This window comes from Amblyraja radiata, chromosome 1, assembly GCF_010909765.2.
Source record: "Amblyraja radiata isolate CabotCenter1 chromosome 1, sAmbRad1.1.pri, whole genome shotgun sequence".
In the NCBI taxonomy this organism is placed as follows: domain Eukaryota; kingdom Metazoa; phylum Chordata; class Chondrichthyes; order Rajiformes; family Rajidae; genus Amblyraja; species Amblyraja radiata.
Genome location: NC_045956.1, coordinates 128,879,169 through 128,893,808, shown reverse-complemented (window position 1 = coordinate 128,893,808; position 14,640 = coordinate 128,879,169). Strand labels below are relative to the sequence as shown.

The following is a 14,640-nucleotide window of genomic DNA, read 5'->3' as shown; positions in this document are numbered from 1 at the left end:
TGAGAAAGAAATCTGTTTTCCACACATTCTGGGCAATAATTACCCCAAACCATCAATATGCATAATTTTCAAATGCTCTCTGAAAAGACTTGACAAGTAAATAGATTCAAGGACAGTCAAGGTTGGTCAAAAATAGTTTGTTTCGGGCTAAAAACAAATCACATAATAGTTTGAACATAGGACATAGAAAAGTACAGTACAAGAATTACGAGAAATGCATGTGTTCAATGTGTTAGTTGATTTATTGTCCTCTATTCTGCTTGATGTGTTATTTTGCATTATAGTCTTTATTTTTGGGAACCTTCATTTTGAGAGTATTGACTAGTTAACCTTTGGCCATTATTGAGTGAGCCTCATAACAAATTCAATTGTTAAAAAATGTCCCATTTTTGCAGTATTTGCCAAGGAGTGAAAAGGTGAAATTTTAAAAAAAAATACTTGTCTCGTTCACCACAAATTTAACATAAGATACCATAACTGCAGTTAGAAGTTATATGCTTGGTATTACCATTAGAATATTCCCACTAAACAAACCCAGAGTATTTTACCTTGTGACGCATTCGATATGTCAGATATTTGTGATTTATGCATCAATCTGATGATAAACTGATTGATGTTGACACAACACTGATGCGCTTTTAATATGTGGAAATTTCCTCAAGTTATCAATTTCAATGTTTAGGTTACTCTGTCAGCTCTGTCTCAGTTGTTGGAGATGTGTGGTATGTTGCTGGACAACCTCGCTATAATCATACTGGACAAGTTGTAATTTACAGTTCAAAGGGAACGAAGACGAGCATCATACAATTCCTGAAAGGAGAACAGGTATTTTACAAATAGAATTGAGAAATGTGTGCTACTATTATGCTGAGCTCTATCCCACAATAACCTTGATATTAAGACTAATGTCAAGCATGCACATTTGAAAACCGTTATGTTACTTATGCATTTTAACCATAATAGTCTTATTTTTACATTTTTCTTATTATATTTATTTTTTAATCAAATGTTATATGATGTCATCAAAAATAAATACAATTGCAAGTTTCCAACCTAAAATGTCATCTATCCATGTTCTCCAGAGATGCTGCCTGATCTGCTGAGTTACTCCAGTACTTTGTATCTTTTTTTGTAAACCAGCATCTGCAGGTCCTCGTATCCAAATAAATGTGTGTGTTCCACATGCAGTGTTCAGTAGCTAAATATATAACTTCTTCCCCAAATTCAGGTTCAAACCAGAAGGTTGACCTACGACTATCCAATATTTTATTTACTTTTAGTACATTGTTGACGCATTAATCGTTAAACCTATTTAGATCAGAGGAAGTGGGGCACTTGGAAATTTACACGGGGATCTTCAGTTAAACATGGATTGCATTTATGGTTATTTGAAGGATTGAGTAAATTATTATTACTTGATTCCAGTAATGACCTCCACATTTGAAATTACTGCTCAACACTCCAGAGTTCACTTTTCTTAACTAAAGGTGTGGTATTGTGCTATAGTCAGTGTTGGAGTGGCTGGTTCCTCACATCCCTGGGAAAGTGGTGCTGGTCATCTCCTTCAACTGCTTTAACCTTGGCACTCCTGTTGCTTCCATCCCTTTATTAGATTGGAAATTCCAGTGTAATAGTCTTGCAAAATGATGAAGGTACAATGAGTGTATAAGGAAAATTTGCAGGGAATATTTCCAGTATTATTATCATTGAGAGGTGTGTATATTCACATCTCACAGAAAGTGTGTCAAACAATTACTCCAGAGTTAAAAGTAACACTGCTGGAGGAACTCAATGGGTCAGGCAGCATCTGTTGAAGAAAATGGACAGCCGACATTTCAGGTCAGGGCCCTGTTTCAGACTGATAGAGTGAAGGGGAGAGAGCTGATTGAAAAAGATGACAGAAGATGTAGGTAAGAGCTAGCACGATTTATGGCCCTGTCCTACGGTATGAGTTCATTCCAAGAGCTCTCCCGAGTTTGCCCTGATTCGAACTCGAAGATTTACAGTAATGGCCGCTCTCGTGGACATTTTTCAACATGTTGAAAAATCTTTACGAGTCTTCCCGAGCTTACCTGCCGTTAACGAGTCTTCCCGAGTACCTGCCATTAGCGTTATGGCCCTGTCCCACGGTACGAGTTCATTCCAAGAGCTCTCCCGAGTTTAAAAAAAATCAAACTCATTGTAAGCACGGAGAATGAACATAGCGGGTACGTCGGAGCTCGGAGATGTCTCTTAGCGGCTCGTAACACTAACGGCAGGTGCTCGGGAAGACTCGCTAACGGCAGGTAAGCTCGGGAAGACTCGGGAAGATTTTTCAACATTTTGAAAAATGTCCATGAGAGCCCCGAGTACCGACGAGCGGACATTACCGTAAATCTCCGAGTTCGAATCAGGGCAAACTCGGGAAAGCTCTTGGAATTAACTCGTACTGTGGGACAGGGCCATTATGCGCCACTACGAGACATCCCCGAACTCCGACGTCCCCGCTATGTTCATTCTCCGAGCTTACCACGAGTTTGATTTTTTTTAAACTCGGGAGAGCTCTTGGAATGAACTCGTACTGTGGGACAGGGCCATTAAAAGGATTTAATAGGCTCCTGAGAGGAAACTTTATCACTCAGAGGGTGGTGGGTATATGGAGCGAGCTGCTAGAAAAGGTAGTTGATCCAGGTACAATAATAGCATTTATAAGACATTTGGATGGATACATGGATAGAAAAGCTTTAGAGAGAATGGGTCAAGTACTTGCAAATGGTGCCGGCTTAGATGAGGGAATCTTGTTCGGGCTGGAAGAGTGGAGCCAAATGACCTGTGTGACTCATGACTCTCTCTTTGCCTTTCTCTGCTAACCTGCCAACTATTTATTTTACACCTTCAGACTCATTTTTTCCACCTTATCTTGGTTATTGTCTATTCGCCGCAATTTGTAAAATCATGTAAAGCTCTGGTGTCTTTAACCCAGAACAAAATCTGCTTGGAACCTTTCAGTAGGAAAAGATACAAAAGACAGTGCTCTAGTATTAATTAGTAACTAAATGTCCTTCCAACATGTTGACAGAATCAATAGACATGTTTGTTCAATTGACAGTAATGACTTGTTTTCTTTCCCAGATTGGTTCCTACTTTGGCAGCACTGTGTGTACGGTTGACATCGATAAAGATTCTCTAACTGATATTCTTTTAGTTGGAGCTCCAATGTACATGGGAACCGCAAAAGAAGAGCAAGGAAGAGTTTACGTATACAGTTTAAAAGAGGTAATATATTCACAAAACATACATCAGTTATCGAGGAAGCAAAGTTATAAGCAAATTTTAAAATCAGCTCAAGCATTGATAATTTAATTCCAAATTATATCTGCGAAACGATTCCATGCCAGACTTTCTGTAAATTATTCTGCACAGGCTAGATATTCTTCTGCATTGCTGGTAATCACATACCAACTGCACATTAATTGAATAATAGCTCTTATGGTTCATGTCGGATATCGTATCAATTTCCCCTATAGGGGCATTCATGTCCGTGTCATAAAGGTACAAATAAGTTAAAAACACTAACATCTGTTTAATACTTTACTTCTTTTTATATTGTTACAGAATATGTTTCAATACCAAATGATTCTTGAGCCTTTAAAACAGCATTGCAATTGCATTCAAGCCTTGGGTCTCCGTAGTGACAGATTCAATGAGGTAAAGACCAATGTTTTGTGCTTTGTTGAAAAAGTATTTTTGTTAATGGCATTAAAACCAAGTTTTGTTTGTTTTGCACATACTGTTATTTTGGTTTTTCATCACGCTAAACAATTACCCAGCTAGGCAGAAATCCGACTTCAGATACACCATTCTATGAATACAACAGCACAGCGAGTGACATTGAGGAATAAAACTCCAGTCATCCAGTACCTGAAAGATGAACAATCTAATAGTGGATCTGGCCAATCTTCGCGTATCTCTAGCAATTGCCCAAAATTGTACTCAGTGCTTATTCCACAAATTATTGAGGAGCTCAACGATGGAGCAGCAACAAGGCAAGGATCCCAATCATGACTATTTTAGACTTAGGCAAGCATTTTTGCTTATCTGCCACCATAAAAACACCTGGCCCAAATATGTTTAATGAGGTCTAGTGCTCATTGTCCACAATTTCCATTTTAGAGTCAGTCATACAGCATGGAAACAGGCGCTTCAGCCCAACTTGCGCGTGCCGACCAAAGTGCCCCATCTACACTAGTCCCACCTGCCTGCATTAGGACATTATCCCTCTAAACCATTTCTATCCTTAATCTTCCTGAATGAAGAACATATTCTGGATGATACATTTCAGGTATATACGGACATATTTACCTGGAATTTTATTTTGGACAGGTAGCCCAAATGTTCTATATGGTATTGTACTTTATTTTATTTTGTCATATGTAGCGAGGTATAGTGATTCATTTTTGACTACAGTTCAGTACAAATATTACTATACATAAGCGCTTAGATACATATTAGATAAGCTTCTCAGATACAGTACAAGTGTATAGCAGTGGTACACTGAGACAGTATACAGAGTCACCAGTTTGGCGCTATTTCCAAGTCCCAGTTGTTGTACGTGCAGGGTTTTGGCCTGACCATCAAGGCCCATAGTCCTGGCGGTGTTGCATTGTCGGCCTGGCCGAGGCTAGCCCTGATGTCCTCCGCCGCTGCTCCACCGCTCCATGCTGATGTAGGCCCCATGCGGTCCACCTGCTCGGCCTCTTGGATGGGCGTCCGGTCCAGCCGTGCCTCAGGCTGGTCCAGGGCCTCCAGCAGCCCTGCTCCACTGCCTCCCACAGCCAGGCTGCTTACTGTCCATTTGTCCGACTCCTTCCACTCTGGACAGTCGAGCCGGGCCTCCAGGTGGGTTCCTAGTCCATGTAATATAGTAATATCCAAGGGAATTTGCCTCTGAAATTGTTTGATGCCAGTGTAGAACATGATGACTCTGCCACGTCGGTCATTTTTCATCTCTGAGCAACGTTAAATGTTTAGCACATTAGCTGTGCTTTTCACACCTGCAGGTGCCATAACATGTTTAGATGCACAAAAAGTACAAAAGTGATTCTGTGATCATAAATCCCCAATTAGTAATGCATGAATACCATTAATTCATTTCAGAATTATCAGAACGACACAACAATTTCAGGGTCTCGTTGTCTTAGAGATTTTTTCCTTCTGGGAAAAGAGGATCATTCCTTCAATGATTTCATGACCCTTGAAGAGAAATAGAAAAACATATAAAATGTTTGTGGTTCCTACCATCTTTCTTTGAGGACCAAATTCTCTCAATTCTGAGAGACGGAAAAAGAATGAATGCATCTCTACCTTAAATGGACAAACCCTTAACTTTTAAACGGTGGCCCCAATACTAGGTTGTCTCAAAAGAGGAACTGTCATCGCGACACCTATCCTGTTAAATCCCTTCAGGATCCTTCATGTTTCAATGAAATCCTCTCACTTTTCTGAAACTTCTGCAGATGCAAGTGTAGCCTGTCCAACAATTCCTCATAAGTTAACCCATCCATTATTATTCATGAACCTTCTTTGAATTGTTTTCAAGGTCTTAGCATCCTTCTTTAAATATAAGCATCCTAACTGTGGGCTATATAACTGAAACAAAACTCCCAACTTTGGTGTGTAAGAAGGAACTGCAAATGCTGATTTACACCAAAGATGGAGAGAAAATGCTGGAGTAACTCATCGGGTCAGGCAACATCTCTGGAGAAAAGAATAGAATACATTTTGGAACTCACTGCCAGGTGGACAAACTGGATATAATAGCGGTGGTCAAGTTATATTTTTGGATAGGCACACAAGTGTGCAGGTAATGGAGGCATATAAATGCTGTGCAGGCCGAAGGGATTAAATTAATTTGGCCGCTGAAGAAGTGCCTCGACCCAAAACGTCACCCATTCCTTCTCTCCAGAGATGCTGCCTGTCCCACTGAGTTACTCCAGCATTTTGTGCCTACCTTCAAATTAATTTGGCATCATGGTCAACACAGAGATCGTGACCTGAAGGGCCTGTCCCTGTGCTCTACTCTTCAATGATGTTCTGTTCTGAATTTTTGATGCCTCTGAGATCTCATCTGAGAGTGTCTAAGGTCAACTCACTCAGCACAAACAGAGGACAAGGCCTCGACTGTTTCTGTTTTATGACATTGTATCAAAAGCACCAAATTATTTCTTATTCTTATTCAGTCAGGCCATTAGTTATGTGTAGGAAGGAACTGCAGATGCTGGTTTACACCAAAGATAGACACAAATGCTGGAGGAACTCAGCGGGACAGGCAGCATCTCTGGAGAGAAGGAATGGGTGATGTTTTTGGGTTGAGACCCTTCTTCAGACTCGGGACATAGAGATATGGAAGGGTAAGGTGTGGAAACACAGGTCAAAAGAGACTATATAAGCACTTGCCCATCCAAATGCCTGTATAGCCTATCCCTCAGAATACTCTCTGGTAACTTTCCAACTACAGATGTTCTCACCAGCCTATAGTTCCCAGTATTTTCTCTGCAGCTCTTCTTGAAAAGAGGCACAACATTTGCCACCCTCCAGTCTTCCGGCACCTCTCCTGTATTTAAGGACAACTCGTAAATTTCAACCAGGGCTCCCGCAATTTCCTCTCTAGTTTTGCGCAATGTCCTCAGATATATCAGGCCCTGGAGATTTGTCTACCTTCAAATATGACAGTACTTTCAGTACTTCTTCAACGGTAACCCTGACTGCTCTCAAGACACTTCCATTGACTGTTCCAATTTCTTCCGTCCTACTGACTGTCTCCCCGGTAAATACAGTGGAGAAATACTCATTTAATACCTTGCCCATCTCCTGTGGTTCCACTCAGGAATCAAAGCGGTCACCTGTGTGGAACCACAGGAGATGGGCAGGGCCTGATCAGATATATCTGAGGACATTGGGCGAAACTAGAGAGGAAATTGCGGGAGCCCTGGTTGAAATTTACGAGTTGTCCTTAAATACAGGAGAGGTGCCGGAAGACTGGAGGGTGGCAAATGTTGTACCTCTTTTCAAGAAGAGCTGCAGAGAAAATACTGGGAACTATAGGCTGGTGAGAACATCTGTAGTTGGAAAGTTACCAGAGAGTATTCGGAGGGATAGGCTATACAGGCATTTGGATGGGCAAGTGCTTATATAGTCTCTTTTGACCTGTGTTTTCACACCTTACCCTTCCATATCTCTATGTCCCCCGAGTCTGAAGAAGGGTCTCAACCCAAAAACATCACCCATTCCTTCTCTCCAGAGATGCTGCCTGTCCCGCTGAGCTCCTCCAACTCTCTCTCTCGTTACCCTTTTCCCCCTTATGTTTTTATAAAATCTTTTGGGATTGTCCTTAATCTTTTACAGATCTTTTCCTTCTCTCAATAAGATCTTTTCCTGTTCTCAATAAATGAATGTGTTTGATCTTAAAATATTTGTTTAATTTAATTAAAACAATTTAATCCAATTTTAATTCAATGTTCCTCACATTTTCCTTAAGTAAATGCGATTGGTTTATCCAATTGTGTTCATTTAAATGTAGTATGGAAATTGCAAATCCCCTCTTAAACCTCTTTCGCTCCAGGGAAAACAGTCCCCAGAATATCCAGTCTATCCTTCTAACTCAAGCCCTCCAGACATGATAACATACTTGTAGGCGGTATAGTGAACATAGACATTGTTTTATGCAGTAGAAAATAATTTCCAGCCTAACTATTTTCTGCAAAATCCCTTAGAATGGGCCCCCTATAAAATTTAATTAACCTGGTCAGAATGTATTCAGCAATTCCTTGGTATGGGATTTAAGTGTTTGCTGTATACTGGAGTTTGTTCATCCCAGTCATAGTCCCAATTAAAAGTAATGAACTGCCTAATCACAAAGACCACAATAAACTGATATTTGTTCCTCTTCCTTCTCCTATATATTCACTTTACAATTTTCTCATAGCTAAGATTTGCAAGTAGTTTGCCTTGTTTTGTTTTCCACATTAAGGTCCAGAACTATTCCAACGTTTAAATATGTGTGTAATTCTCTTGAATTTTATTCTTGGTCAGTAGTTTCAAACTCATTATATACTGTAGTTGCATCACGGTTGTGCACTGTTACACATGTAACATTTATGTTGAACACTGTATTTAAAATTTGTTATCTAGTTATTAAATTATCTAAGGTAGACAAAAAGCTGGAGAAACTCAGCGGGTGAGGCAGCATCTATGGAGCGAAGGAAATAGGCAACGTTTCGGGTCAAAACCCTTCTTCAGATTGATGTGAGGGTGGGGGTGGGGGGGGGGGTGGGAAGAAGAAAGGAAGAGGTGGAGCCAGTGGGCTAAGGGAGAGCTGAGAAGGGGAGGAGAAAGTGGGGACTACCTGAAATTGACTTCTCTAATGTTCATACCGCTGGGGTGCAAACTGCCCAAGTGAAATATGAGGTGCTGCTCCTCCAATTTACGGTGGTCCTCACTCTGGCCATGGAGGAGGCCCAGGACAGAAAGGTCAGATTCAGAATGGGAAGGGGAGTTGAAGTGATGAGCCACCGGGAGATCAGGTTGATTATTGCGAACCGAGCGGAGGTGTACGGAAAAGTGATCGCCAAGCCTACGCTCAGTCTCGCCGATTTAGAGCAACTGACATCTAGAGCAGCGGATGCAATAGATGAGGTTGGAGGTGCAGGTGAACCTCTGCTGCACCTGGAAAGACTGCTTGGGTCTTGAATGGAGTCAAGGGGGGAGGTAAAGTGACAAGTGTAGCATTTCTTGCGGTTGCAAGGGAAAGTGCCAGGAGAGGGGGTGGTTCGGGTGTGAAGGAACGATTTGATCAGGGCGTTATGGAGGGAGCAGTCTCTGCAGAAAGCAGACAGGGGAGGAGATGGGAAGATGTGACAAGTGGTGGGATCACGTTGGAGGTGGCGAAAATGTCGGAGGATTATTTGTTGTATGTGACGACTGGTAGGGTGGAAGATGAGGACTAGGGGAACTCTGCCCTTGTTACGTATGGGGGGGATGGAGTGAGAGCAGTCACAGGGTATAGAAGAGACCCTGGTGAGAGCCTCATCTATAATAGAAGAGGGGAACCCCCATTCCCTGAAGAATGAGGACATCTTCGATGCCCTGGTCTGGAACACCTCATCCTGGCGGAGGAATTGGGGGCAGGGGATGGAGTCCTTACAGGAAGCAGGGTGGGAAGAAGTGTAGTCCGGATAGCCATGGGAGTCAGTGGGTTTATAGTGGATGTTGGTCAAGAGTCTATCACCTGCGATGGAGATAGTGAGGTCAAGAAATGGTATGGAAATGTCGGAAATGGTACAGGTGTATTTGAGTGCCGGTTGGAAGTTAGTGGTGAAATGGATGAAGTCAGTGAGTTGTGTATGGGTGCAGGAGGTAGCACCAATGCAGTCATCGATGTAGCGGAGGTAGAATTCAGGGATAGGGCCATGGTGCATCTCGAACAAGTATTGTTCGACGTACCCTACAAAGAGGCAGGCATAGCTGGGGCGCATGCACGTGCCCATAGCTAGGCCTTGTATTTGGAAGAAATGGAAGGAGTCAAATGAAATTTTATTAAGGATAAGGACCAGCTCCACTAGGCGGAGGAGAGCATCAGTAGACGGGGATTGGTTGGTTAGATTATATGGATTATCTAGTTTATTGTCATATTAAACACGGTGCAGTCTTGGGCAGGGCATTTACCATATCAAGTTGTGATGGACCCAGATAGGGATATGATGCATCTTTAGAAATTGGCAAAATATGCCAGGTTTACAATAGTAATTGACGTCACATACTAATCAATCATTTTTATAAAATATGATTGTAGTCTCTGCATTTTCTTTCAAAAGTAGAAAAAATGGATAGAAAATAAATGGGATTTTATTATTGTGAATATTAACACCACATATTTTATCTCTCCAAAAGCATTTGTTCCAAGTCTTGATTTACAAATCTGTGTTACTTCTCATAGGCTACAAGTGAGGACCAGAAGTGCACTCAGCCCATCTGGCAGCCATGCGGTTCTCGCTTTGGAACAGCCATAAGTGCAATTTCAGACCTAAACCTAGATAACTACAATGATGTTGCAATCGGAGCTCCTTTGGAAGAGAACCACCAGGGGGCGGTCTATCTCTTCCACGGATCTGGCACAACTATTAACAAAAAGCATTCACAGGTCTGATGTTGACTCAGTTTGATCTAATTAAATATATATTCTATGAATCATAATGGTATGGTATTAATACCTGTGTAGACCTCACAATGGTAACGTATTAGTAACTGTGTAGACCTCACAAACATCTTGGGTGTTTTAAACAATATAATCCATTTACAATCGAAACAAGGAATCCTGGAAATAGTCAGAAGGACATGCAATATTAGTGGAGAAAGAAACAGAGTCAATATTTCAGATTGATAATGTTCTATCAGATTTATTCTGTTCCATAAACTGTCAAACTGCTGCCAGCAAGGCATGCCCCACAATAGTAGATCCAGGGCTGTGAGACTGGAGCGGGGACAGGGGAGAGGCAACGCTTCAATTATGCCATTGGGTGGAGCTCTCTGGCTGTCGGGTCTTAAGGAACTTAACCCTTGGTTATTTTAAATCAGAATTCTGAGTGGGATTCGCCAGCCAGTTGTTAATGGTGTTCTGCAATGCTTTTTCCCCTCATTTGTTGTAAGAAAGAAAACTTGATGGACACACCAAGAACCAGTGGAATATTGGGTTAGACATTTTTAATGTTCTCACAGCTGCTAAGTGGGGTAAAACAGTAGGAAGTTCCAATGGTTACATTGTCATCTACACTTACTGATCAAACAAAACGTTAACACAAGCAGAAGAATTGTAAATGAAAAGTAGTTTTGTTTGTTGGAAATTTTGATTAAATGTAACTCTAAGGACCTTTTACCTAAATTTAAAGCATACAGAATATATATTTATAAGGGGTGAAAGTTTGCTACATAGAATCAATTACTCTGGATCGCCTCTCTTCCTGTAAAGTACACAGGAAATCTAAATATGTTCAGCACAGTCAAATCCTTCTGTTAATCATTTATTAAAGTCTGCCAGTTACTCTTAATATTCACACGAGTACATTTATAGTTTACAGAGTATCTTACAGATTGGTAATATCTGAAGGAATAATTTTGATTTTATTTCAATATATAAAACACCTTTGAAGCTCCAATGGTTCAATCAGATAATTAGCTAAATCTAAAGGACTTTGATAACCACCAGAGAGATCAAAGAGTTATTGGTTTTACAAAAGAGAGTAATTATCATTCTTTTCATCATTTAAATGTTTTTAATAGGCAGTGTGTTGCTAACGCTTTGTTAATTTAACATTTGGTCATCAGGCGTTCATGATATTGAGATGCTCAAGTGTTGAAGGGAGGCAGAAGCGTCTAGATTGGAAACTTCTTCGCTCTTCTGGTACTGCATGTGGGAAAATAATTGTAGGAATGCTTTTCTGGGTGGCTCGAAAGCTTACCTGCTTAATTTTCCTCTCACTCTGCCACTAGTAGCTCCTGCATTTAGATAGTCTCAACATTCTCTAACTGATCTTCCTCTGATACAGCACCCCATTGACAACTTTCCAACACTCTCCCCTAAATGTCCAACAACAACTCTCTCCCCAACTTCCATCCTCCAATGTCCCCCTGCACTCAATGTCCATTACATTCCTTGATGCTCAATTTCTAATAATCCTCCGGTACATTAAGCCTCTAACACCCATCTCCCTCTGCTGACCTCCAAGTCTGTTTTCCAAATGACGACTCTCCCTCAGCCACTAACATCCAAATCCCACTCGCAATATTCAATGCTTTCCCCAGACTTTATCAGCTGAGTGCCACAGGGTAGCGCAATGATGCAGCTAGGAGAGCTGCTGCCTCACAGTGCCAGAGACCAGAGTTTAATCCTGACCTTGGGTTCTGCCTGTATGGAATTTGCACATTCTTTCTGTGTGGGGTTCTCCCCATGCTCCTGATTCTGCCCAATCCCAAAGTCGTGCAAGTTGTAGGTTAATTGTCCATTTCCAATTGATGCTCGTGTATCTGTGAATGGTAGAATCTGGGGAGAGATTTTGAGAATTTGGGGAGAGTAAAAAATTGAATTAATATAGACTTGGTATAAATGGGCACAATGTGCCAAAGAATCTAAGGTATCGATCCGAGGTAAAAACCAAACTGGACTAAAAACCAAAACCATGTTACTAAATATGTTGATTCCGTATTCCAATTATGAAATTGATACATTAATCAAACAAATATTTAGTTTATAACCATATAACAATTACAGCACGGAAACAGGCCATCTCGGTCCTTCTAGTCCGTGCCGAACACTTATTCTCCCCTAGTCCCATCTACCTGCACTAAGGCAATAACCCTCCATTCCTTTCCCGTCCATATACCTATCCAATTTATTTTTAAATGATAAAATCAAACCTGCCTCCACCACTTCCACTGGAAGCTCATTCCACACAGCTACCACTCTCTGAGTAAAGAAGTTCCCCCTCATGTTACCCCTAAAATTCTGTCCCTTAATTCTCAAATCATGTCCTCTTGTTTGAATCTTCCCTACTCTCAATGGAAAAAGCTTATCCACGTCAACTCTGTCTATCCCTCCCATCATTTTAAGGGCCTCTATCAAGTCCCCCCTTAACCTTCTGCGCTCAAAGGTTTAGTTTATTGTCAAATATACTGAGGTACTATGAAACATAGAAAAACATAGAAAATAGGTGCAGGAGTAGGCCATTCGGCACTTCGAGCCTGCACCGCCATTCAATATGATCATGGCTGATCATCCAACTCAGTATCCTGTACCTGCCTTCTCTCCATACCCCCTGATCCCTTTAGCCACTAGGGCCACATCTAACTCCCTCTTAAATATAGCCAATGAACTGGCCTCAACTACCTTCTGCGGGAGAGAATTCCAGAGATTCACCACTCTCTGTGTGAAAAAAGTTTTCATCATCTCGGTCCTAAAAGATTTCCCCCTTATCCTTAAACTGTGACCCCTTGTTCTGGACTTCCCCAACATCGGGAACAATCTTCCTGCATCTAGCCTGTCCAACCCCTTAAGAATTTTGTAAGTTTCTATAAGATCCCCCCTCAATCTTCTAAATTCTAGCGAGTACAAACCGAGACTATCCAGTCTTTCTTCATATGAAAGTCCTGACATCCCAGGAATCAGTCTGGTGAACCTTCTCTGTATTCCCTCTATGGCAAGAATGTCTTTCCTCAGATTAGGAGACCAAAACTGTACGCAATACTCCAAGTGTGGTCTCACCAAGACCCTGTACAACTGCAGCAGAACCTCCCTGCTCCTATACACAAATCCTTTTGCTATGAAAAGTTTTTCTTGCGTGCTAGCCAGTAAGCCTAAAGAAAATACATCATTACAATTGATCCATCCACAGTGTATAAAGGGTATATCATGAATAACGTTTAGTGCAAGATTGAGTCCAGTAAAGCTGATCAAAGATAGTCCGAGAGTCACCAATGAGATAGATAGTAGAAGGTAAATAAGAGGTAGTGTTAACTTTGACTTCACTGTGAACGTGGACATGAAACTATTTAGCTCGTCAAAAAGGTGAAAATAAAAATCCTTGACTTCCAACGGTTAGGGAAGTAGTGAATACCAATGAAAACTTGGTCCAAAATAGTCACAAACAAGCAGCTTTTTTAAATATCACAGCAAAACACCAAAGAGGACATGATGATTAGCAGTTTTTTTTGTATGTTTTTTATTTTAATAAAATGTTTTTTATTAATAGCGCATTTCTGCATCTTTACCGAATGAAAGTTTCAAATATTTTGGCCAATCGATCGATGGGCAGATGGATTTGAATGATGATGGTCTAGTGGACCTTACTGTTGGAGCCATAGGTGGTGCCGTCCTCTTCTGGTTTGTAGTGGATTTGCATTGCAACTATCGCCAGCCACATTGCACAATATTTACATGCACCTGGGTCATAGAGATGCGCAGCATAGAAACAAGCCTTTTAGCCCAATTTGTCGATGCCAAACAAATTGGCATACTGGGCTAGTCCTATTTGCCTGCATTTGGCTGATAGCCCTCTAAACTCTTAGAACATGGGAAAGTACAAAACAGGAACAGGCGCTTTGGCCCACAATGTCCGTGCCAAATGTAATGATAGTCTAATCTCAATCCATCTCATCTAAATTAATCTCATCTGCCTGCACATGTTTCACAAACTTTCATCCCTGAATCTCTATGAGCTTATCTAAAAGTCTCATAAGTGGCACTATTGAATCTGTTATTGAGATCCAGGCCCCGACCACCCTCTCTATAAAAAATAAAATCTGGCCCTGCATATTTTCTTTGAAACTTGCTCCTCTCACCTTAAATGCCATCTCGTCTTTGACATTTCCGTCCTGTTTTTTTCTCTCCTATTTCTACCAAAAGGTTCTGACTCTATAACCTATAATTGCCTTCCTATCCATAATTCTGTCCAAATGTATTTTTCAAATAGTAATTGTATATAGCCTATAGCCTCCTCCGGCAGCTCATTCCTGATATCAACTGCCATCTGAGTGAAAATGTTGCCCAGAGTAGATTCATTTTCCCTGGGAATAAAAGACTGTGTCCACTTTATCGAAGCCCATCATGATCTT

At 41.1% G+C, this 14,640-nt stretch overlaps 1 protein-coding gene across 1 annotated transcript in view; it reads left to right on the top strand.

Annotated features, from left to right (window-relative positions):
* The window catches only part of itga1 (integrin subunit alpha 1), a 220,360-nt gene that overhangs the window by 126,241 nt on the left and 79,479 nt on the right, over positions 1-14,640 (top strand). Inside the window, exons 12-16 of the mRNA XM_033030915.1 lie at positions 683-825; positions 3,112-3,255; positions 3,595-3,687; positions 9,974-10,177; positions 13,779-13,909. Coding sequence (XP_032886806.1) covers positions 683-825; positions 3,112-3,255; positions 3,595-3,687; positions 9,974-10,177; positions 13,779-13,909 — 715 coding nt within the window. The remainder of the gene's footprint in view (positions 1-682; positions 826-3,111; positions 3,256-3,594; positions 3,688-9,973; positions 10,178-13,778; positions 13,910-14,640) is intronic.